This window comes from Camelus bactrianus, chromosome 4 (assembly GCF_048773025.1).
Source record: "Camelus bactrianus isolate YW-2024 breed Bactrian camel chromosome 4, ASM4877302v1, whole genome shotgun sequence".
Classification (NCBI taxonomy): domain Eukaryota; kingdom Metazoa; phylum Chordata; class Mammalia; order Artiodactyla; family Camelidae; genus Camelus; species Camelus bactrianus.
In genome coordinates this window covers 40005141-40029947 of record NC_133542.1, presented here as the reverse complement: position 1 = coordinate 40029947, position 24807 = coordinate 40005141, and the positions used below count along the sequence as shown (strand labels likewise).

Below are 24807 nucleotides of genomic sequence, written 5' to 3'. Positions count from 1 at the left end.
GCTCAGATCTTTTTAATGTTAGAGGTTCTGAACAGGAAGTTGTAGAATGACCATATGAGGTCAACAGTAATATCTTTCTCATTTTCACAGATAAGGAAGGGAAGGGAGGCCCAGAAAAGCTCATAACCTGTCCAAGGCCTGGAGTCTAGATATGAATGATAGTATTCTTACTCCTGAATCCACATTCTCCCAACCACAGCTCTCCTGCCTCTTGTGAAATTTCCAGAAGAGGACCCATTCAAAGGAAAACAAAGAATAAACCCGGGGAAGTGATTTTATCAGGTAAAACTGTGCAAAATGCAGTGTTTTTTTCTTTTCCTAACAATCTAAAGATGTATCGAACAATGATGGTTCGAAATAATTTCTTTATCCATCATTGAGATACATGTCTGCACAAAATTCAGGCACCAATTTTAGGGCCCTCCCTGCATGAATTATAGCGAGAGTCAAAGTTCACAAAATGCTAGAGTGGGAATAATTTAAATTCATTCATTTCATAGATGGGGAAACTGAGGCTAGAAAAGTGACAGAACTTGGTATTTGCCAAATGGTCAGGGGGAATGGCTGCACATTAGAAACACGTGAGAAGCTTCTAAAGATGTCAGTGCTCAGAGTGTACCCTAAGGTCAATTTAAAATGAATCTTCAGGGAAGGCGTGGGAGTCTTGGCATTTTGGTTGAGAACCACTGGTGTGATGAAAAGAAAAATGGACCAACATGTTGAAGCCTTTAAGTTCTGTACTTGGTTCCATGATTAGATAGATGCCTGTCTATCACAGGCTTAATGAAAGATTCAGATACTATTTGATGGGAGTGTTTATAATTATGATATGTAAGTAACAAACAAGAGGAGAGTGGCAGAAAATGTGGCATCTCCACATGATAGAATTTTATGCTGTTATTAAAAATGAAGTTTCTGAAGACTTTGTAAAAACATAGGATAATATTTGTCCAATGTTTAAGAATGCAGAAAGCAAGATATAAATGTATATGGAATTGTAAAAATCTGATGAGAAGTACACATAACAAAAGACAGGAAAATATATGTAGCCTTTTCCAGTTAGTGTTTGATAATATGATTCCAACTATAGGACACTCTGCAATGGCATATCTATGAAGACAGTAAAAAAAATTTGTGGTTTCCAGGGTTGGGCAGGGGGAGGGGAGGATGGAGGAATAGGCAGAGCACAGGATTTTTAGGGCAATGAAAGTGTTCCGTGTGTTGCTACAATACTTGTCTTTATACATTTGTCCAAGCTCATAGAATACCAAGAGTGAACCCTAATGTAAACTATAGACTTTGGGTGATAATGTGTCAATGTAGGTTCATCCATTGTAACAAATACGTACCGGGGGGGAGGTTGTATGTGTGCGGAGTGGTCACGGGATATATGGGAACTCTACTTCCTGCTCATTTTGCTGTGAATCCAAAATTCTCAAGTTTTAAAGAACAAAGTTTACTAACTAAAGAAAAAATTAACTGGTGCCATCTTGGGCAGTGGATGCTTTAGTTCTCCTTGCAATTCAAAGAACATTAAAAAAAATCCAACCCATTGAGAATTCAAATTCAAAATGAACGAACGCCAGCAAGATATCGGGCACGTCCCATCTGGGGCATGCACAATAGTTTCATTTTTAAGAGGAAATATATTAGATCTTAATGTAGAAAGATGACACTGCTCAGAAGGTCAAAATGAGCAGTTGTACTCACCATCCTTGCAGATGGCTCCCATCTGACACGTTCCTAAGTCTAAGAGATACCCACTGGGGCAGCTCGTACAGTTCTTAAACCCTGGACCATTGCATGTCAAACAGCTGGCGTCACATCTATGGAGAGAAGGTACAGTTGATCACCCGTTCATATATCAGGCACAGGAAAAGATGTGTTTGCTATCAACCTCTTAATGTCTTAAGCTTTACTCCCCCTTTGGAGATGACACACAAATCTTTTCTTACAAGAATTGCTAGGTTTGACAACATTAAAGAAAATCTAGCAGATAGACTGTGATTTTAAAGGGGAGAGAGCATGCACTTGAAACAGAAATATTACTTTAAAGGTTTTACACTGCTCCTAAAGTGCAAAAAAAAAAAAAAATCAGTTGGGTTGAAGCTGGTGGTGTCCATAGGTAAATGTTTGAACCTTATTTTGTCATTAATAATTCTGAGTTTCATGTTACTTATGAAGGCAATCAAAGAAGAAGGGGTGAATCCACTTACTTTTTGCAGGATTTATATCCATTTTCTGAAGAGTGGTCGAAGTAATAGCTGATACTACAGCTCTGCACACACCTCCCATCCTCCATGAAGTAGCCCTCCGTGCAGTTAATACACCCATCAGCGCCTGCCCCTTAAAGGCAAGACAAATGCAGGAGACAAAATCTCAGAAGAGGTTGCACAGTGGGCTGCTGCTTGCATAGTTTGTGAAAATGGCATCAATAGGTTGTAATTTTAAGAATTATAATATTTGTGATTTTCCTTAGGTTCTTTTGGGGAAAAAAACATTCCAGTTTTAGATTGAACCCATTTGCCAAAAACATCAGATCTCTTTGGAAAGAGAAGGAGGTACCACTGGGATATTTCAGTTTTCAATTAGGATAGGCTGCTGAGGACCGACTGCTGTTGAGAATACATGCATGATTATCCGAAGAGACAGATGCTTCTCCAGCATTTACTTGAAAAATATCAAGTGGGTTTGCATGAGTGATGGATAAAGACAGATAAACAAAAGCCAAACCAGAGCCAGAAGAATAAGCAAGAGGAGTAGGGAGAAGGTACCAGCACAAGTGGCACAGAAGCGGTGGCAGGGCTGGCAGTCCTGGCCGTTGAAGTACTGTCCATCCTCACAGGCAACGGAACACTGGGATCCCTGCAGGCTGGAGACACAGACACAGACTGCTGTGATCAAGCAAAAGGTAATGACTCCCCAACTCCTCACGTAACAAATACAGCTCCCCCTGGAGGCCAGTGGATTTGGCAAAGCTTCAAAGCAGGAGAAATTAGCTTTCTCTCTTTCCACCCCTGCTCCATGCCTATAATGCTTCTCTGTGCCTATAGTGGTGTCTGTAGCTTATACGTATGTTGCAAGCTTTGAGGATATTGCTTTTTTTCCCTCCTATTTTTTTTTTTTTAAATCAAGGTATAGTCAATGTACAATGTTGTGCTAATTTCTGGTGTACAGCATAGTAATTCAGTTATACATACATACATATATATATATATATATATTCCTTTTCATATTGTTTTTCATTATAGGCCATTACAAGGTACTGAATATATTTCCCTGTGCTATATAGGAGGACCCTGTCGTAGATCTGTTTTATATCTAGTAGTTAGAATCTGCAAATTCCGAACCACCAATTTATCTCTCCCCAGGGGATACTCTTAATTATTAGACTGGCTGACCCATTTCTTTGCTCAATATCTTACAACCTGGAGGTTTTAAAAAGTATTTTACTGACCAAGACAATCACCTTACCTAACATGCCTAATAATTCTCTGATATCCAGGCTTACTGGAACTACTACACAATAAACTTAAAAGTTGTTTTGTAACTATAAACATAGTAGGAACACAGGGTACAATTACACTGACTAAAAGGGCACAGCTACCCATGCCCATCTCCCAGGAATAGTCTTTTTTGGTTTATAAATGTTTGTGATGTTAGTTCTTCTGTTGGCCACTATCGAAATACCAGGATTCTCCTGTACTTCTGCCTCTCTTGATTTATTGATTTTAAACTCTAATGAGGAATTTAGCAAAATTATCTACTTATACGGCTGCTTCTCCAAACATCTCAACATTTCTTAGGTATATTATTATTTGGTGTTCTTAGGTGTTAACTGTGTCATATTTCCTCTAACTAGCACCCTTAGGCATTATCTAATGAGTTGCTCGAATGTGGAAGGAGGAATGTGGATTTTCTTTCTCCTAGTTTTTATCAGCTGTGAGATTTTTCATCATCTACAGATTGATTCTTAATTAAAACCACATACATAGAATTTACAACATTTAATATATAAATATTACCCACTGACTAAACAGTGTGGCTGTTGCCATAGAGAAGGACATAGAATCCTATGTCACCAAACAGACAATACTAGAAAATGAGTGTCTAAGAACCAGGGTCAAATGGTTTCTGTTTTCCTAAACCCCTTTATATTGCTCCACTTCACATCCTACTTGACTGCTTTTGTACATGGATTGTGCTTTTCAAGGGTAAACTTTATTTTCCCTGTGTATTTTAAAAAGTAAAATTTACTCTTCCCTATGCTCATTAAAGAAATTTGGAAAGAACAAAACCAAAGTGAATGAAAAAGAATCCCAAACAGTCCCGTTCACATTTTGATCCATTTTCTTCTAGTATTTTATGCTTAGATGTATTTTTCTGTTTGTTTTTAGGCACTATTTTAAAATTGACAGGTCTCTTGAAGCAAAATGGTCAACCTGGAAGCCCCCAAGGAAAACGCAGGGAGCCTCATGGAGACTGTAAGTGTACTTCATTCATAGATCTTCTCGCTGGCCAGAGAGAGCCGTCATTTAAAAAAGAAAGTCCCTTTCCTTTCTGTAGAGCTGGAAAAAGGGACAGTGTATCAGATGGAAGCTTTTGTGGGAGGAAATAGGACCACCAAAAAACTTCACAAGGTTTTTAAAGAGCTGCCTCATTTTTCTAATAAAGGGCATTACTTGTGAGGCTGGCATTTATTCAGCAGGAGACAGAAGCTGCACTGTGTGAGGAAGGAGCAAGTTAAGTGGGCCGTGCACAGAGAACCGTCACCGTGAACCCTGACGCGCTCTGCTGCTTCCGAACTACAGGGATGGCAAGGCTGGCGAAGGTGGTACTTCAGCACTTGGGTTCTTTCTGTGATAAGCCAGCCGGTTAGACCCGTGCTGTCCTCTGTGCCTGAGCACCCGTGGCTCTGGAGCACTTGAGATGTGGCCATTGTGGCCAAGGAACAGAATTTAACGTTTTATTTTAATTTCATCCTAAATTTTACACATTGACACTTGATTCAGTTATTGGCAAACTTCTGAGTAAGTGTGGAACCACTTGGCTATATAAAAATCTACTACTTCAACTAAATTTTACAAAATCTAAATACAGATCAAGTATTTTTCATAAAAAAATCACTGAATTGAGATGTGCCCTACAGGTAAGATACAAATCAGATTTCGAGGATTGGATCCTACAAACAAAAAAGGATGTAAAATATCTCACTGAGAGTCTTACATTATATGTTGAAATAATATTTTGGATATATTTAAATTTGCTTAAAGAGAATATCTTATTAAAATATATTTCAGCTGTATCTTTTAATGTGGCTATTGGATAGCGCTGGCTAACTTACTCTATGAAAAAATGTTCCCTAAGAAATACAGAATATAATCTTTTATTTCTCAAGGACCAAGTCTGTGTCAGATATTGGAAATAAGTGCTTTGTATATGTTATCACAGTTGATCCTTATCATAATCCAGCAACATCAGGGTCATTATCACAACTTTATAGATGAGAAAACTGAAGCTCAGAGGGGCTGAATGACTTGGCCAAGATCACACAGCTGATAAGTGGTGGAGAAAGATTTGAGCCCACATTTATCTTCCTTTTTATTATATACCAATCTGTTCCTTTTCCAAAAAGAATTAGGAGGCCGACTAGACTGATACTTATCAAAACTGAAGTCTTGAGATAAAAAGTGCTAAGCAAACTGCCACTGAATGCATTTATGGGGGGGGGAAAGCTAAAGATAATAAACCTAAACAAAAATGATGCTCCAATATTAATTACTATGAAGAATTAACTGCCTAGAAACTGCCTGGACCCTGTGTATTTCACCTCTGATCCAAGGTGGAAATGGAGGTACTATTTGATACTTTAAAGGGATGGAATGGAGCAGAATTCTAACTGTGTAAACCAAATCCAACTCCTCACTCAACCTAGGATGACCTGACTTTCTCTGGATATCAAGAGATTACCTAGTTCATTTGAGCTGCATGTTGTTCTCTCACAAAATCTATCAACTACCTGGCTATAGCAATGAGCAAGTCTCATCCATTCAAGGAAAACATCTCCTGGTATTAAATCTATGTGCATAGCATAGCGTAACAGAACCAAGCCTGAGGTGCTGAAGATAAGAAAATGATTGGCTACATGGAGAGAAAGAATGAAGATAAGGTAACAGTTTCCACCATCAAAGGAATCAATCAGGGGGATTAAATATAATTCACCGGTGTTGCCTACACAGTAATCCTTGAGTGCTGGTCAAAAAGTCTGAAGAAAACCTCTTTGGTGGCCATTTTTACTTACTTGTATTTGAGCCATCTTTTCTAAAGAAAATTTTATTTGGTATATAAACCTTCCTTAGCCAAGATGGCATCTGATTTTTCACATAAAATGACAGAGATAATGCGAATTGCAGTCAAATGTCTGAATGGGAGTCAACCCAAGGGTGACTTATAAAAGAGTTATTTATTTACTTAAAAAAAATTATATTGGGAAGTACTTCATTCTCTTACCTTAACCCCTCCCTGCATTCTGTACAGTTGTCGGATTCAGTACACGTCTTGCAGTTTTCACTGCACTTCTGGCAAAGATTTTTCTCTGTTAAAAAAAAAAAGCTTATAAATCAGTTGGTCAACTGGATTCCATAAAAGCATAGAGATCTTCTAATGTTGGCAAATGTATGGTATAGTACACAAGGCCTTGAGAAAATTGTAGGAAGAGCCTACAATTTGCTGTCACTTCTCAGCCCACCAGATACAGGTAGGGACTGTAGCATGAGGGAGTACCTTAGTGACACCTACCATTTTGTAGACAAGAGAACTTCAGCCACCGTCATTCTTAGTTTATTTATTTTCTTCCTCTTCTCTCTTCTAAGCAGGGTTTCCTAACTTCCTACAGTGAAAAAAATCTCACTAATGAAGCAGGGCAATGCCACTAGTAAGTTTTGAGAAGCAACACTAGCCATTGAGGAGTGGAACGGTAGACCCCATGCTCACAGCTTTAAGGACTGCTCTGATGAACCATGCTAGACAAGGAACCTACGTTTAAGACTGCAAGGTAAGGTTCATTATTTCTTGCATTGTCTAGTCTAGGGTCTTGCACTTTATAGCAGCTGTGGAATTGATACACATGATACTATATTTCACATAATATTTGTATTCTGGGGACTAGAAATATATTTGACTGAACAAACATGCCAGGAATATTGGCTTTCCTCTTTAATGCCAACCAGGCCCCTATCGGGGAAAAAAAATGGCAAGTGCATTGTTGTTCAGTAGCGGTAAGTGGTGATTTGTTACACTAAGTCCTTTGACCTCAGGTGAAAGTTTTCTGGAGACTTGATACCTTCTGAGATGCAGTGTGTAGAATTGAGTGAAGGCTCCTCAGATTTTGCCCTTTCAATGGTGGTGCTCTTTGGGGTTCCACAGAGAAACACTGCTTTAACAGATCCCCTGCAAGAGGTCCATCTCCTTTCTCAAGCCTGAGCCCCATGACTTGAAATATGAAGTCCTTTACAATCTTCTGGTAATTATCACATGGTCTCCCCCGATAGTGTCATTGAGACTACGAGACACGGCAGAGGATCTAGATTTGAGTTCTGCTTTTAGCATTTCCAGTGGGCAAGCTCATGGTCTCTGTTCTCGCATTTGTTAAGTAAATATTAAAATAATGCCCACCTCTCATCTTGTCTTGAGGAGTTGATGTTATTCAAGAGAACTGTAAATACGTTGGCAGTAATTATTACTAGTCATGATCATACGTAATTACTGTTATATGTAAATGGACTCATTGAAGGAGGAAATTGTAACAAAAGGCAATTGCGTAGGAGAGAGGTGCACAGACCACTTGTATCAGTAATTGTTTAAACAGCCATCCTTACTATCCACCACCCAGTCTCCGGCTAAAGAACTGATTCTCTAAATTATCTTGATCCTATTGTATACTGTCTAGAATCAAATTTCTTTTCCAAGGCTCAGCGTTCTTGATAAAATTTTGAATTTTTTCCTCAAAGGAAACTGTCTATTTCTGTAGATCCTTTATTTTCTCCTTTCTCCATCAAGTTGCAGCTCACGTTCCAGATTTCAGGGAAAGTAAAAACTACGGGGGAATCCCTACCCAGTGCTCTAAAGGGTAGGTCGAGAGCCCCATCTTCCTCCTAAAGGAATGCCTGCCTTTGAATCGAGGGAATTTGTCTTCTTACGTAGCAAGAGCATCCACTTGAAAATTCTTACTTGGTTTTTAAAAAACAACTCTTGGGTTTTCTTCTTAGGCTGGGCAGAAACATGGAATTTCAGTGTCATCATATATCATGGTGTGACACTCTTGTTCAGACAAATTATTGAGAACTCAGAAATAAAGCAAGGTACCCACAGCCCCTTGCAGAGCCACCCCAAAGCACTGTCTAAAGGGAGGTGATCGTTGAATTTTCTAGGGAATGGACCTTTGCTCACTAATGACTGTTGATTAGGGCCCAAATTCTGTGGAGTTACATATTCATTTACAGATTTTTGTTTGACAAAGTTGCAAATGATTTCTGTCCATTTTAAAAAATAACCCCCCAAAATTCTAACCATAATCGTCAAGTAGGAAATTATCCAGTTTTGTCTAACTCAGCAAATGGACTTCATTTTGCCTTTCCCTGATAGTCTTTAAACCCATTTATCACATCACCTTGCAGGTTCTCTCACTAATGGGTTAAATAAGTCTTTGACACGTTTCCTTTCTCTACTTAGATGAAAGCCATGTTTTTTAACCTTGTTGATACCATACAGGCCTGGGTCCTGTGGTTAGTGGGCACAGAAGAGCAGGCCTGGTGCTGTCCTTTAAAAGCCTGCTCAAGGCTGGCCTGTGGCTGATAACTGGAAAGTTGGATTTCATGAGGTTTCCCACCCCTCTGGTAAGAATAGATCTTGGTGCCTAAACTGTACAAACCAGATAGTTGGTGCTGCCTGCTTACCTCCTAGGAGTCTGGAATGTGGGCATGTGCCAGGCACAGGGTGCCTTCATGACCAGATCCCAGTCACAGCCCTGGTGCTGAGACCCTAAAGCGCTACCCCGGTAGACGACATTCTACAGATGCTGCCGCAGATTGTTCCTGGGGTAATGAAAGGCACCCTGTGTCACTCTGTATAAGAAGAAAACTCTTAGAAGCTGGTACTTGGTTTCCTCTAGACTTTGTCCCATGTGCCTTTTCCCTTTGCTGACTTTACTTTGCATCCTTTTGCAATAATAAGCCATCACTTTGAGTTCATGAGTGCAACTATACACTGTCTTGTGGATCCTCCTAGCAAATCACTGAATCTGGGGATGCGCCTGAGGATGCCCCAAAGCAGTTACAGGCATTTTTACAAAACCGTTCTAAAGTGGTCTCTTAACAGTTGGCTCGATCCCGTTTGATATTAAGCACGGCCTAGATTTCATGGTGGAGGCCTACCCCTCCTAAGGTCACTCAAGTGAAAACCTTACATTTCCTCTCTCAAAACTAGATTTTGGAATCAACTCACTGGTGTCTTGATAGGATCCATCAGGGCAGTGAGTGGTGCAGCTGTTAGTTTCTCCATTCAGGAAGTATCCATATTTACAGGACAGGCACTGGTCCCCATGGCTCCCAAAGCAGGACTCACAGTTGGGGGCACACTTTCGGCATCGCTTCTTGTCGGCGTGGTAGTGGCCAGGGGGGCAGCTGGAGACACAGATCCTGTGTTGTGGAATGATAAGAAAGGAAGGCAGCGTCAGAGACTCGGTCCTGAGCCAACAGCTGTCCTCACTCTCAAAATCCTTTTTAGACTGTGATGGTAACACCACATCCAAAGGGCCAAATCCTGTGGGTTAAAGCCTTCTCCTCTGTAGGTGCTGCCACAGCACTGCAGCACATACTACCAAGGCCACCCAGTCAGGCAGGTCTTGGTCCAAACCATCCTCCAGTTGCTTTTTAAAGGGGATGGTGGTTAGAGACTAACACAACATTGTAAACCGACTACACTTCAATTTAAAAAAATTGTAGGGGGAAGAATGATGGTTAGAAACTAAGTCTCAAGAAGACGACTGTGCTATTGGGTTGAAGGGAAAACATATAGGAGCCAGGATTTTGTGTGAAAAATCACCAATAAGGGGTTACTTCTATTTTTGTGTGTTGTTTGTCATGGACCAGTTTGTATAAGGGTGGTGGTGGTGATTGTCTAAATTAATATAACTCTTAAATTTATGTTGTTTATGGTCAACTAAAAAAATAACTTCCTTGTTGGCTCATAATTGAAAGGCCAGGCTTTATTTATTCATCCAAGTATTTACTGAGTACCAATTAGACGTCAGACATTTGCTGGGAGTCTGGGAGATCATGAGAGGTGCTCAGGTAGCCAAGGGCCTTTCCCTTTAAGGAATTTAAATTCCGGCATGGACGTCCCTGTGCCTGTGCCTGGGTGTGGATGTACTGCAAGTTACTGCCCCACAGTGAGTTTCTTTCTGGGAGAGGTGGTAGGGCTGAGAGAGACATGCCCAGAAGAGCATCATCTCTGATGGGCAGTCACTGGTCCACGGCCCTCCCTGTGGATACTGACACTTGAGGCCGAAGCCAGGGGCTCAGAGGCACAGGGTCCGAGCCTCAGTGCCCACAGCTGAGTAGTGAGAGTGAGCAGGGACCAGCAGGTTTGCCACCTTGAGGGCTTGCACGTCGGGGAACTCGGAAAAGCGTCCATTTGGCTTGTGTACTGGCAGTTTCGTGAAGGGCAGATGCGGCTGCGGCATCAAACGCCCACAGGACAGCCAGGTCTAGAGGGGAAGACCAGGCACGGGCACTGCTGGGCCCTCGCCCTCATCCTCTGAAATGTGAGGAAAGCTGTTTGCAGTTTCCTAGCACACAGGTCCATTTCGTGTTTTGTAATTCAGTTTCACCGTTCCGGCTGACACAGTGAGGCGGGGGGCCTGCGCGGCAGCATCCTTTCTGTGCTTTGGTGCTGGTGGGAGAACACGGGAGACACAGTGTGCCCCGTGGTGACCCTGTGGGAACTTCTGGGGTTGGGAGGGCGCGCTGCGGGGGCTCACGTGGCTTCTCTTACCTGGTGTTGTTTTTCAGCTTGTAGTAGTAGTGCAAACAGTCATTGCAGTGGTCCGGTCCCGGCCCATCACAGCCCACCTCACTGCACTCAGGGTCACAGGGACCTTCCAAAAGTAATTAGAACAACACTTGGAAAAAATGATTTTAAAACAGAGCAGCTTTACCTTGAATTTAGTATAAAATAGGCTTTTCCCCCATTTTATGCAGTGAGAGTTTTCTTTAAGGGTTTCAAATGCAGTGTGGTAGAATGTTCAATGTGGCTGTGAGCCACAGAGATGAAATCTTGACTTTTGGGGGCAAAAGCCTCATTTACCTAAGTAAAAAGAATGAAGACCAGGCCCTGACTAGGATTTTACAAAGTACCTATGACCGCCTTGGACTAATCTTCTTGAGGGAGATGACAAATATTTTAGAATTCAGATGAACAATGCCACTGCAGCAAGTGGGAAAAAAACTTGACTGCAATTAAATATGCATAATGATAAAATGGCGGATTTATAGAAAAATGAGAAGTTACACTGTTGACAGGAAAGCATAAAGGGTTATTATTCAGTGCCTGGACCAGATTGCCTGTCTCATCCAAGGTCATTAAAGCCACTGACTACCTCTGAGATACTGTAGCCAGCAAGAAACAGCATTATGGCACCTGGCACAACTTTATCAGCATCTAGTCTTAGATTACAATGCAGGTACTTCAGGCACAGATGATGGATTTAAAATTTCATGCTATCCGTACGCCAGTGGGCAACTAAACAAAAGAAAACCACACATAAATTTCAAAGATGCAAGCAAGCTTAAAGAATTCCAGACCTGCGATGAAGGTTCCTAATCGCCCCTGCTGTGTATTCTTTTGTAAAGGGCTAGAGAGAATGCAGAGGCAGGCGGGGGAAAGCCAGAAAGATGGAGCTATTTTGTGACTGATGACAAGCTGTCTAATGACATGGGCTAGTTCTCCCTTTTTCCCTTGGGTTCCGTATTTTGAGCCACTTGGTCTCCTAACCTTCAAGCTCTTTCTCATTGAAAATTGGTATGATTTTAACTAGCAATAAACAGTGCAAGAGCTGTACAAAAAGTTAAGTCAAGGGTGCCAGAAATGTCTTGACCCATACTTATTTTAGTCAAAAGGACTTGCTTTTGAAACTCAGTCTCCTTCAGTCATTGTAGGACTATGTTCTGCAGTTACTAAATTGAAACATAAAATGGTAGAAGTGGGGGAGAATAGAATGACTTACTGAAAAATCTCGTAGTCAAACATCCTCCTATTACAGACAAGAACAAATTTCCAAGAGTTAGAGTGGCTTGCCCAGTATCATACGGCTGGGGGAGCAGCTAGGGGAGCTGGGGTCAACAGAGGTCCTGCTCCTTAGTCCAGGTCTCCTACTTAGGGGTGGTAAATCATGACCTTTTGATCTGAACGGAAAAGAGTCATTTCAAAATGCTGCAGACTTGAAATATATTTCTGATTAATTGCAAGTCATTTAACAACACTATTTATCTCTATTTTCTCAAAAGCCTTAAAATTGATCTCTAAATTAAATTCCACAGCTAGTATAACTTGCTGTCTATTGTGGTACACAAGGAGAGTGTGTCTGCTCTGTAAGGGTTGAAGTTTAGTCAGCTGTGGGTCTCACAGTCCCTGGAATTCAACGAAATAGTACAGGGATCTGGTTATGATAATGCCATCTGTGCCTCTAGACAGGCTGACTTCTTAATGAAGGTGAAAAATCACAGTTCCAGAGAAGAGGAATCATGGGTGGCCCTAAATTTTCACCAGATGATTCCTATAATTAAAAAAAAACCCAAACCATTTATTTTTCATATGTGCCAAAAGGCTCTGTATGGCAAGTTCACTGTGTTGTGCTGTTTCTTTCATAATCTTAAACTGTCCCAGATGCAGTTTAGCATTTTGGGTTGCTGGGTAATAATGAAATAATTGTCTTTGTTCTCTCACAAGTGCCAATGTGAACATTTTGGAGATGTAGTGAGAAAAACCACAAAGAGGTATAACTAACTGTTCAGAATTTTAACATTATCAAAATTTGAATTGGAAACATACCATAAGTCACATAGCAGTAGGTTACTATTATACTCCACTTATGTTTTGGGGTATACTTTGTCCTATCGGATAAGACAAATTAGTTTGCTAGTTATAATATGAATAGTAATGTTATAAGACAAAAAAAATCAAAACAAAATTTAGCTCTTGTTAGCTCAATTGGTCTGAGTTATCTAAGCTTATTATTGATAATGGGAGACTACCTGTTTAGAGTAAAAGGAACCACATGCATTTTCAAAATATTCTGTTAAAGAAACTAACAAAAAAGAATCAGAGAGCTGCAGGAAAAGGATAGTTCTCGTCTAAAGGTACATTCAGCTGCTATTTACAAATAGTTCTCTAGTAGGAGCAGCTTTGTTCAATGTTATATATCATTTCCCAGAAAGAGTGAATGCTTCTGGAGATGGTAGCCAATGCAACAAGACAAGAATCAAAAATACATTGGGAAAAGAGAAAAAATAATTTGCAGAGCATATGTCTAGAAGACCTGAACTGCCTCAGAAAATCAACACTAAAATACATAAATTAATATAGTTAAGCAGAATGGCCAGAGGTGAGAGAAACATGCAACAGCCAATAGATACCCTAGATACCAACAGATACCCTAGATAACAGCATATGGTAGTTAGACAATATGGACTGTTTTCCACTACAGGAGCGACAGGACCCAAAATATATAAAAATAACACTAACAAAAATAACTACATAAAATTAAAAGATTTCAGTAAAATGGGACATGGTCTATGTTTTAGGCGGAAAGATTGTATTTGTAAAAACAATTCTTCCAACGAGGTTGCATCTTAATCCAAACTAAGTTCCAATGATACTTTTAAAGAGGAAACTTAAGAATTGCTATGAGAACAAGAAGCCAATGTTCAACAGATGTTAAGATATAGTATGGCTACTACTGGATTAAGAATTAGTAGATTGATAAATCAGAAAAGGTGGTACCAGAAGACACCCTGGTATAAGAACTTACTATAATGTTATAAAGGAAACATCATAAAGTAATAAAAGAAGGGATAGCAACTCAGTCATTGTTAGTCTACTTGTAAAATACAAGAAAGAACTTCACTTCCCCACTACATAGTACAAACCAAAGTAAGTTCTAGATGAATTAATGGCCAAATGTAAAAATCAGATTTCAAAAACATATGCATGTGAATATTTATAGCTGATTTTAAAGAATAAACATTCTTTAAAAAATTACAAATGTTATCTGAAACTATAGACCCTATGCTCCAATTTTGTTTTTCTGGCAAAACAATACAAAACAAAAACTATTTTGGAAGCAAGTGATGACAACACTTTCAGCAAATATGAGACAACGTGAGAGTCAATGAAGTACAAAGAGTTCTCATAAATAAGAAAATTGCTGGCACTCTGGATAGAAAAGTAGGTAAAAGACAGTCATACTTAATTCAGAGAACTACAAAGGAAAAAAAATGTTTACTAGCAATCTAAACATTTTTGTGTTTTAAACTTCTTTGCTTTCCACTAGATGCTGGCAGGAATGAGTACATCTTGTAGTCTGGTACATCCTGTCTGGAAAGCAACATAACAAACATACACAAGCCCTAAAACTGATTATTCCCTTTGATGCAATAATTCTTAGAACAGAACCCTATTCTAAAGAAATAGATATAGTCAGACAGACAATGATATTCATTGAAATCTTTTCAAAAAAATAGTATAAAACTCTTAAGCAAGCTACACATCCCAGATTATGGATTAACTATATTATAATACAATCATGGGATGGAATATTACGCCGTCTTTTAAATACGTGTTCTAAGGATATTTGACAACAGGGAAATATGCTCTTAATACCTCTAATGGGAAAAAAAAAGGATGTGAATATAGATAGTGTGATTTTAGCTTTGAAGAAAAAGGATAGAAAGGAAGATGGAATAAAATACACCAGAACATGTGTAGAAGTTTATGTCTGCATAGTGGTATGCTGCATGAGCTTTTTTTCCCTTAGCCTGCCTCCTCATAGGAAGCCAGCTCACCTGCATAATCCTCTGTCCCGTAGTCATCAGTGGGGTCTTCGACTCGGCTATAGCGGACACGTTCCACTTTAGGAAACTCATTGGTAGGTGAGTATGGCTGCACGGAGGTGCCATAGAGGACCAAAGACCATTCTTTCAATTTACCTTGGGAAAGAATAATGAAAGCATATCACTATCAGACATTCCCATTTGAGCTTTATAACGTCTTTAATTCCTTCTCACTGCAGAAAAAGCAAGAGGAGAATTGTGGGCAACAGATTCATATGAATTATTGCATCAGATACAGGACTAGAAACGCATTTTCCACCAGTTGCAGAATTAACTATTTAGTAACTCATATACCATGTATTTATTGAGCACAACCATAAGATAAGCCTTAATCTACTCAGCAATTTAGTGAGAAATAGACACATCTCAGATTGCTGGATTAAGAGCTGAATTTCTAAACCTAAGACAAGACACAATAAATCTAGAAGAAAACATAGGCTAAACATTAATCTGACATACATCTCAGCAGTGTTCTCCTAGGGCAGTCTACCCAAGCAATAGAAATAAAAGCAAAAATAAACAAATAGGACCTAATTAAACTTACAAGCTTTTGCACAGCAAAGGAAACCATAAGCAAAACAAAACAACCATCTACGGAATGGGAGAAAGTAATTGCTAAAGATGAGACAGACAAGGGCTTAATTTCCAAAATACATTAACAGCTCATACAACTAAATAAGAAAAAAAAACCCAATCCAAAAATGGGCAGAGGAGCTATACAAGCAATTCTCCAATGAACACATACAAATGGCCAACAGGCACATGAAAAATTGCTCAATATTGCTAACTATCAGAGAAATGCAAATCAAAACTACAATGAAGTTATCACCCCACACCAGTTAGAATGGCCATCATTCAAAAGTCCAGAAACAATAAATACTGGAGAGGCTGTGGAGAAAAGGGAACTCTCCCACGGTGTTGGTGGGAACGTAGTTTGGTGCAGCCACTGTGGAAAACAGTATGGAGATTCCTCAAAAGACTAAAAATAGACTTACCATGTGATCCCACTTCTGGGCATATCTCCAGAGGGAACCTTAATTCAAAGATACCTGCACCCCAGTGTTCACAGCAGCACTATTTACAATAGCCAAGACATGGAAACAACCTAAATGTCCATCGACAGATGGCTGGATAAAGAAGGTTGTGGTATATTTATATAATGGAATACTACTCAGCCATAAAAAATGATAAAATAATGCCATTTGCAGCAACATGGATGACCCTGGAGAATGTCATTCTAAGTGAAGTAAGCCAGAAAGAGAAAAATACCATATGATATCACTCTTATGTGGAATCTTAACCAAAAAAAGGACAAACTTATTTACAAAACAGAAACAAACTCACAGACATAGAAGACAAAACTTATGGTTACCAGGGCAGAAGTGGATGGGAAGGGATAAATTGGGAGTTTGAGATTTGCAGATACTGACTGGTATATATAAAACAGATAAACAGGTTTATACTGTATAGCACAGGGAACTATATTCGATATCTTGTAGTAGCATATGGTGAAAAAGAGTATGAAAACGAATATATATGTATGTTCATGTGTGACTGAAGCACTGTGCTGTACACCTGAAATTGACACAACATTGTAAACTGACTATACTTCAATAAAAAAAGATGAAAAAGAAGAGCTGAATTTCAAATTAGCGGATATTTAAGAGAATCCTAGAATTGTACCGAGGGCTTTGTTTTTCTAGCTATAAAGGTCTTATTAAGAAAAGTTTTTGGTATTATCTTACTTGTTTATCACTTAAAAGATTAAAACAACTACTTTGTTCCACCTGATTCCTGAATCAGTCATTCAGTCTTAGAATGATGTTTTCTTATTATCCCACAGACCTGTGCTATCCAGTGTTAGCCACTAGATTGCATTTGGCTATTTACTTTTAAATTAATGAAAATTTAAAAATTCAGCTCCTCAGTCACACTAACCACATTTCAGGGGCTCAGTAACCGTAAGTAGCTAGTGGCCACTACAGTGGACAGCACAGATATAGGAACCCTTCTACCACCAGCAGAATGTTCTACTAGACAGTGTTGTATTAGAGCATTTTTCTGGTCAAGGGAGCCTGGAGACATGAGGGAAGTGTTTTACCTCCTTTGGATAGCAGGCTCTCAAGGAACATTTTGCTTTTGTCCTCATTTATTCATTTATTTCCTAGCTTTATAAAACTAAAGTCTTTAATGCAAAAAGTAAATGAACAAACAAAAAACAACTGTCTCCTGATCATTAAGCGTAATGAGATTCATATAAAAGAGTCAACTGTAAGTAAAAATGATCAAGACAAAACCATTAAAAAATGCTGGCAGGAAGACAGGACAGGACACCCTTTCCCCCACCTTAGAACCCCTCCCCAGAATGATCTAATACAGAGAATCCAGGCAAGGTTGAGGTTGGGCTCTGTCACAGCCCACAGAGTGGCGAACTTCAGGTGTCAGCTAATTGATCTATTAGCATCTATAATCACCATCAAGCTGATGCTTCTTTTTAATAAGTGCTTACTATATGCTGAGTCAGTTTTATTCCATTCAGTGTTCACAACAACTGGGAAATAGGTACTTGTATTCCCAATATAAAGATGAGGAAAGGGAAGCACAGAGGTTGATAACTTTCCCAAGGGCAGTAAGATGACAGATTGATATTAAAACTCATTTGGGGGTTCTGATATAAATGATCATATAGGAAGATCCTGCACTCACGTCTCCCCATAAACTTGCTGAATCTACAGCCACGTGTGTAACAATCCCCCCTCCCCCAATCTAGCTGAGTGGCTCCTACACATCAGGCAAGTGAGAAAACCCCAAATTAAAATGAGTAGGAGAAGCTTAGATACATCTTGCCATAAACCCCCTCCCCCAGTGCTTTGACTCACAATCGGGAGGGGACTCAAAACACCCAGCTTCTTCCCGTGGAGCAAAAGGTTTGAACCCCACAGCAGGTACCACAACGTTTAAGACCTGCACCTGAAAGATGAGTCCCCAAAACATGTAACTTTGAAAGCCAACGAGGCTTGTGTCCACGAGCCCCACAAGGCTATAGTGAACTGAGCAGTTCTTCAAGGGCTCACCTGCGTGGACTCTCGCCCCTGGGTGCTGTGCAGAGGCAGTCGACTGAAAAGCACCAGACTTTCTGTGAAACAGGCTTATTTGTTTATCCTAACGCACTGGCCCAAGGGGCAGGCATCTAATTTAACATGTAGCTAAGGGCCGATTGAATACTCTTCAAAGATGGAGGCTTGTGGAGCCATCTGGGTGTCCTCCCTTGGCCTGCTCCAGCTTGTGGCTACCAACAAGAAAGGAGCTTGTACCCTCAGATGGCACCCAGGGGACACCTCTAGGTTGCTGGCTTCAGTGGCTAGTGGGTCTTATGTTTACCAGTTCTATAGGGCTGTAAACAAAATTGAAAAATCTTTAGGAGACTCAAAATCAGAAATGAAAGAGATGACATTATAACTGATACTGTAGAATTATAAAGGATCATAAAAGACTACTATCAGTAATTATACACCAACAAATTGGAGGATCTACAAGAAATGGGTACATTCCTAGAAACATACAACCTACCAAGACTGAATCCTGAAGAAATTGAAAATCTGAACAGACGAGTTGCTATAAAAAGATTGAATCAGTATTCAAAAACCTCCCAACAAAGAAATGTCCAGGATCAGACACCTACACTAGTGAATTCTACCCAACATTTAAAGAAGAATTAACACCAATCCTCCTCAAACTCTTCCAAAAAAAAGAAAGAGGAAGGAGTACTTCCAACCTCATTTTATGAGGTAGGCCATTACCCTGAAAGGAAAAGCAGACAAGGATACCACAAGAAAAGAAAACCCCTGATAGATGCAAAAATCCTCAATAAAATATTAGCAAACTGACTCTAACAGTGCATTAAAAGGATCACGCGTCATGATCAAATGGGATTTATTCCAGGGATGAAAGGATGGTTCAACATCTGCAAATCAATCAACGTAATTTGCCACAGTAACAAAATGAAGGCTAAAACTCATACAGATAAGTCAACAGATGCAAAAAAGCACTGACAAAATTCAACATCCATTTAAGATACTCTAAACAAAGTGGGTATAGAGGGAAAATACATTAACATAATAAAGATCAGGAATAAGGATATAGGTGAGAAAAAAATAAAAGGCATCCAAATTGGGAAGAAAGAAGTGAAACTGTTGATATTTGCAGATGACATAATACTATATATAGAAAGCCCTAAAGACTCCACAAAAAATGTAGAACTAAGCAACAAACTCAGTAAAGTTTCAGGATACAAAGTCAACATACAAAAATCTGTTGCATTCCTTTATACTAATAATGACTTATAAGAGAAATTAAGAAAGTAATCCTACTTACAATTGCATCCAAAGAATAAAATATCTAGGAATAAATCTAGCCAAAAAAGTGACAGACCTGTACATTAAAAACTATAAGAAATTGATAAATTGAAGACACAAGTAAATGGAAAGATATTCCATGCTTATGGGTTAGAATCAATATTGTAAAATTGTCCATACTACCCAAAGCAAGCTGTGAATTCAGTGCAATCCCTAGGAAAATTTCAAAGGCATTTTAGATAGAAATAAAACAGACAATCCTAAAATTTGTATGGAATCACAAAAGGCCCCAACTAGCAAAAGCAGTCTTGAGAAAGAACAAAGCTGGAGGTATCATGTGCCCTGATTTCAAACTATACTACAAAGCTATAATAATCAAAACAGTATGGTATTCACATAAAAACAGACACATAAATGGACAGAACAGAAAGCCCAGAAATAAACCCACACTTATATGGTCAACTAATTTATGGCAAAGGAGCCAAGAATATATAATGGGGGAAAGGCAGTTTTCAATGAATGGTGTTAGAAAACTGGACAACCACATGCTTTTAAAAGAATAAAACTGGACCACCATCTAACACCATCCACAAAAAATTAACTCGTAATGGCTTAAAGATTTAAATGTAAGACCTGAAACCATAAAAGTTATAGAAGAAAACATAAGTGGTAAACTTTTTGACATTTATCTTGGTCATTTGTTTTTTTCAGATTTGACAACAAAAGCAAAGGCAACAAATGCAAAAATAAACAAGTGGGACTACATCAAACTATAGAGCTTCTGAACAGCAAATGAAACTGTCAACTAAATGAAAAGGTAACTTACGGAAAATATTTGCAAATCATTTATCTGATGAGGGGTAATATCCAAAATACATACACAATCTCATACCACTCAATAGCAGAAGAAGCAGTCTGATTAAACAGAGGCAGAGGATCTAAATAAACTGTTCTAAAGAATACAGATGGCCAACCAGGTACATGAAAAGGTACTCAATATCACTATCATCAGGGAAATGCAAATCAAAACCACAATGATATCACTTCACACTTGTTAGAATGGCTATTATCAAAAAGATAAGTAAAAAATGGTAAGGATGTGGAGAAAATGGAACCCTTGTACACTGTTGGTGGAAATGTAAGTTAGTACAGCTACTATGGAAAACAGTATGGAAGTTCCTCAAAAAATTAAAGAAAACTACTATATAATCTAGAAATTCCACTTATGGTTATTAATCTGAAAAAAAATGAAAAAACTCTTAAGTTACATGCACCCACATGTTCACTGCAGAATTATTTACAATTGCCAAAACAAAGGAGCAACCCAAATGTTCATTGATGGATGAATGGATAAAGGAAATGTATGTATATATATGTATACATTCGTGTGTGTGTGTGTGTGTGTGTGTGTGTATATATGTTTTATATGTTTATATGTATATAAATATTAATTGGCCAGGGGAATCTTGCCATTTGTGAAAACACAGCACTCTGCTAAGTGAAGTCAGACAAAGGCAAATACTGGCATGATCTCACTTATATGTGAACTCTTAAAAAATTTTTTTAAAAACTGAGTTCATAGAGATACAGAACAGAATGGTGGTTGCCAGAGACAGGGAGTGGGTGAGGGTGGGTGAAATAGGTAGAAGGGATCAAAAGATACAAACTTCCAATTAAAAAGTATTTAAGTCCTGGGATGTAAGGTATACCATGGTGATTATAGTTAATAATGGTGTATTGTATATTTAAAGGTTGCTAAAAGAGTAGATCTTAAAAGTTCTCATCACAAGAAAAAAAATTTATAACTATGTTAAGTGATAGGTGTTAACTAGACTTACTGTGGTGACCATTTCCTAATATATACAAATATCAAATCATTAGGTTGTACACCTGAAACTAGTATGTCAGTTATCTCTCAATTAAAAAAAATTCTGTATCCAAATCTCGCATTCTTAGACTATTATATAATTTTGCCTTCCTGTTCATTTCTAGGAGTTTAGGAACATGAGGTTTAAAAATGAACATGTTCTGGGCCACATTCATTGTTTTCTGACATTTGTATTGGGCCAGCACACACTGGTTTATATTTGGTTTGTCCTCTGCCAGCTTTTCTTTGGACTCACTTGTTAATGACTAAGCTATTCACAATTAGAGTCCTGTTCAGTCTCAGGATTTCAAAGGGTAGATATTAAGTAGTGTCAAGAAATGAATGACTACTTGAAATTAATGACCTATTGCATTGCCTTTAAGCAGCAATGCAGAGAGAACCTGTTTTTCTTGTGGCATCTCTCAAGTGTACAAATGGGGCATATAACACAAGGACACTATGGGAAATTCAATCCATCAGTCACTCTAAAACCTGGTTCATTTAACTTAAGATTATTTTGGATCTAAAAATTTACCCTTGTAAGTGCTTTAAAGAGTGCTGACTCATAACTGATTATCTCCTGTTGTGCCATTTCTAAAGTACATCATAAGCCCACTGGCAATATCCTTGCCAGGCAATTTATCTCTTTATTTTTCACTTATTTTGTAATTTTAATTCTGTAGAATATCCACCACAGTCCACACCACGTGCTGCCATATTTGGGCCACCAATTTTTTCCTCCCATATCACTTTTTCCATTTGCTGAATTCTGTAGGAGATTTTGCAGTTGATACCACAACATCTTGGTAAGAAATAGCAGTGGAAATGCAGAATGAGGAAAATCCATTCTGCCTGCTGACACTTAAATGCAATCTGCCCAAGATAGGAAATCTAAGATAGATTAAATATGCAACGAAACAAAAACAATAGCAAAAACACCCTCCAAAAATCCTTAGTATGTATTTTAATAATAAACTACTGGGAAGACATAATAAATAAATATAGACTCAGTTTGGAGCCAGGAACCTCCATACTTGGGAATGATTCTACCACTTAATTGGGCCAGAAGATTTTACATCTCCAACTGAATTCCAAGTAGCTTACTGAAGAAATCCTTCATTAATCAGAGGCCTGTACACCATAGGAACAATGATAGAAACACACAAACACACAGAGAAAAGTTGTGTCTAATCCTGAACTAGAAGGTTGGTTGAAGAAAAGATATCCAAAGACCATGAGTTTCTACTAAAGCCTCCTGACCCCAGGTTGTATAGCATTAGGGTACCTCTCTTCTGGCACAAAAGGACATCTCTAAGATGGAAGGTGACTGGAGTTAAATGCAAACATTTAAATAGTATAAGGAGAGGCCGGTGGTGTGAGATAGACAACTCTAGGTGATCTGGAGAACTGCAGAAAGCTTTTAACACAGATAATCACAGTAACTTCTGGATAGACTCTGAACTCCTTGAGGGCAGAGAGGTTTATTTCATAGCCTCTCACCATTGAGCACGCAAACCCCAGGTCCACCATTCGTATGCCCCAAGGCAGGCAGTCTGTTCTTGTGGGGAGGAGCATTTTATCACTGACATTCTTTACAATGGTTGTATATTCTCAACAGATAATGCACTCTTTATGTCTGTACCGTAGGCTGCACCCCCGCTGATACACAGCTGCCACATTTGGACAGTTTATTTCTCTGGGATCTTTTGAGACAGAAGAGCCCTATACTGACACCTCCTGATGGATCAACAGGGGGTTGCCCTTTGGTCAGGGCAGCCCCACCCAGTCACCATGCCTGCCCTTGCCCGAGGGCCAGGGCAGAGGGCATCTCCACAGCATGAGCAAGAAGGATGTCCTGAAAAGAAGAGGGAAGGAGAGAGGAAGGTCCCAGGAACTAAGCTGATCACGAACAAGTGAAAATTGTCTACAAACCAGGGTCTAGTTTATTTGAATGTTTTCTATCAACTCTGCCTTGACAAACATCTGATTTCTGAATAAAAACTTGGCAACCATTCTATCCACAGTGCATGCTGGTGGTGAGCTGGACTTATACTCTTCCACAAAACTCTCATCCACAAAACTCTCATCCTGATTCCTTATGACCCTGCCACCCTGCTGGGTTTGATTTCCCTGCATATGGGACCACTGTGGCAACACAGATGAACTACGTCACGGAATAAGGGAGAAGAGAAGGCTAAACTGTGGTCCAAAATGGATCTCCCAGAATGAGTAACTTTTCCTGACTGGTGGGCAAAAGTTTGGCAAATGTCACTTCACCTCATCATTCTGCTGTTTGCTTCTTTGGCCTGATGCAACCCACAGTATTTGAATGATACATACCCTTATGATTAACTACAGAATGCTTGGGTTAATTTAGTCTATGATCAGGAAAGGACTAGAATTGGACGTCAGTCCCAAAACCTCCCTTCAGCCTGGTTCCTCTGCAGATGGACTGGACAGAGCATTGAGAAGCTTGAACTTAAGAGATGGTTGAAAGATGTGTCATGGCTGGGCGGGGAAGCTGGGGCAGTTATCAAACAGGTCACTGGCTCCTGAGCCAAGTACTACTTAGGACTCCATCAAAGGCAACACAGGCTGCTGCAGAAATGATTCAGTCTCTCCCCCTGTGCTGCATCTGTACTTTTTCTCATCTTATGTTACAAACAAGCCCCATACCTTAGAAAGAAGAAGGAAATAGGCCATAGTGGCAGCAGAGTCTGAGACCACCTGAAAAGAAGTCTGTGAACATCATTAATTTCCACGGTTCACATATCGGGAAAGTTTTCTCTCTACTTAGTTCTTGGTCTCACGCAAGGCAGAATCCTATCATTCATTCTCTTTAGTGGTAACCAGTAGGCCACGCTCAAAGTCTTGCCTACGTTGAAACTTAAATTCAGAAAAAAGATAACCAAGGAAATCCGTCTCCTCTTATACCCATGAAACTTAATCCATTGCAGGTAGACAAGGCTGGCTTGATTACTGACAAAGAAAGTAAAGGAAGCTGGTTAGAGATGTGGATCATATATTCTGAAACATCAAACAACAGCTGTCACGTTTTATCTTATATTCCTAAATATTTATTCTTTAGTTCTTGTCCTTAATTGTTACTTTTCTAATGATAATCTCAAAAACTGGAGTACACGCAGACAAATCAATGCACAGGAGCACATGAAAAAGGAAAAAGTTGATATATGAATATCTTGTAATAACCAAAAAGAATAAGAAAAAAAATGTACATATATACGTATGACTGAATCACTGTGCTGTACACCAGAAACTAACAGCGTCGTAGATGAAGTACACTTCGATTAAAAAAAAAAAGTTAAAGGTTGATACACGAATGTGAAACACATCCTCAGCCAGAATATACTCCATCATTTTTCTTTACAGTAAATCAGATTAGAGGAAGCAAGTTCTC

General features: G+C 39.2%; 1 protein-coding gene and 2 long non-coding RNA genes across 10 annotated transcripts in view; 2 read left to right on the top strand and 1 right to left on the bottom strand.

The window, feature by feature from the left end:
• Nucleotides 1-411, top strand: part of LOC123616252 (uncharacterized) — a 50590-nt gene extending 50179 nt beyond the window's left edge. For both annotated transcript variants that reach the window (XR_006724171.2, XR_012506400.1), the window contains one exon: nt 91-411. This is a non-coding gene — a long non-coding RNA (uncharacterized LOC123616252). The remainder of the gene's footprint in view (nt 1-90) is intronic.
• PCSK5 (proprotein convertase subtilisin/kexin type 5) overlaps nt 1-24807 on the bottom strand; it is a 413936-nt gene that overhangs the window by 131851 nt on the left and 257278 nt on the right. For all 7 annotated transcript variants that reach the window (XM_074361722.1, XM_074361723.1, XM_074361725.1 and 4 more), the window contains exons 14-20: nt 15120-15263; nt 11053-11155; nt 9502-9695; nt 6511-6595; nt 2775-2872; nt 2217-2346; nt 1711-1826 (exon numbers count right to left, since the gene is read on the bottom strand). In XM_074361722.1, coding sequence (XP_074217823.1) covers nt 1711-1826; nt 2217-2346; nt 2775-2872; nt 6511-6595; nt 9502-9695; nt 11053-11155; nt 15120-15263 — 870 coding nt within the window. The remainder of the gene's footprint in view (nt 1-1710; nt 1827-2216; nt 2347-2774; nt 2873-6510; nt 6596-9501; nt 9696-11052; nt 11156-15119; nt 15264-24807) is intronic.
• LOC123616251 (uncharacterized) lies at nt 2600-24803 on the top strand. Its single transcript, XR_006724170.2, has 5 exons — nt 2600-2911; nt 4398-4484; nt 6876-7054; nt 20234-20339; nt 23037-24803. It is a non-coding gene; the product is annotated as an uncharacterized LOC123616251 (long non-coding RNA).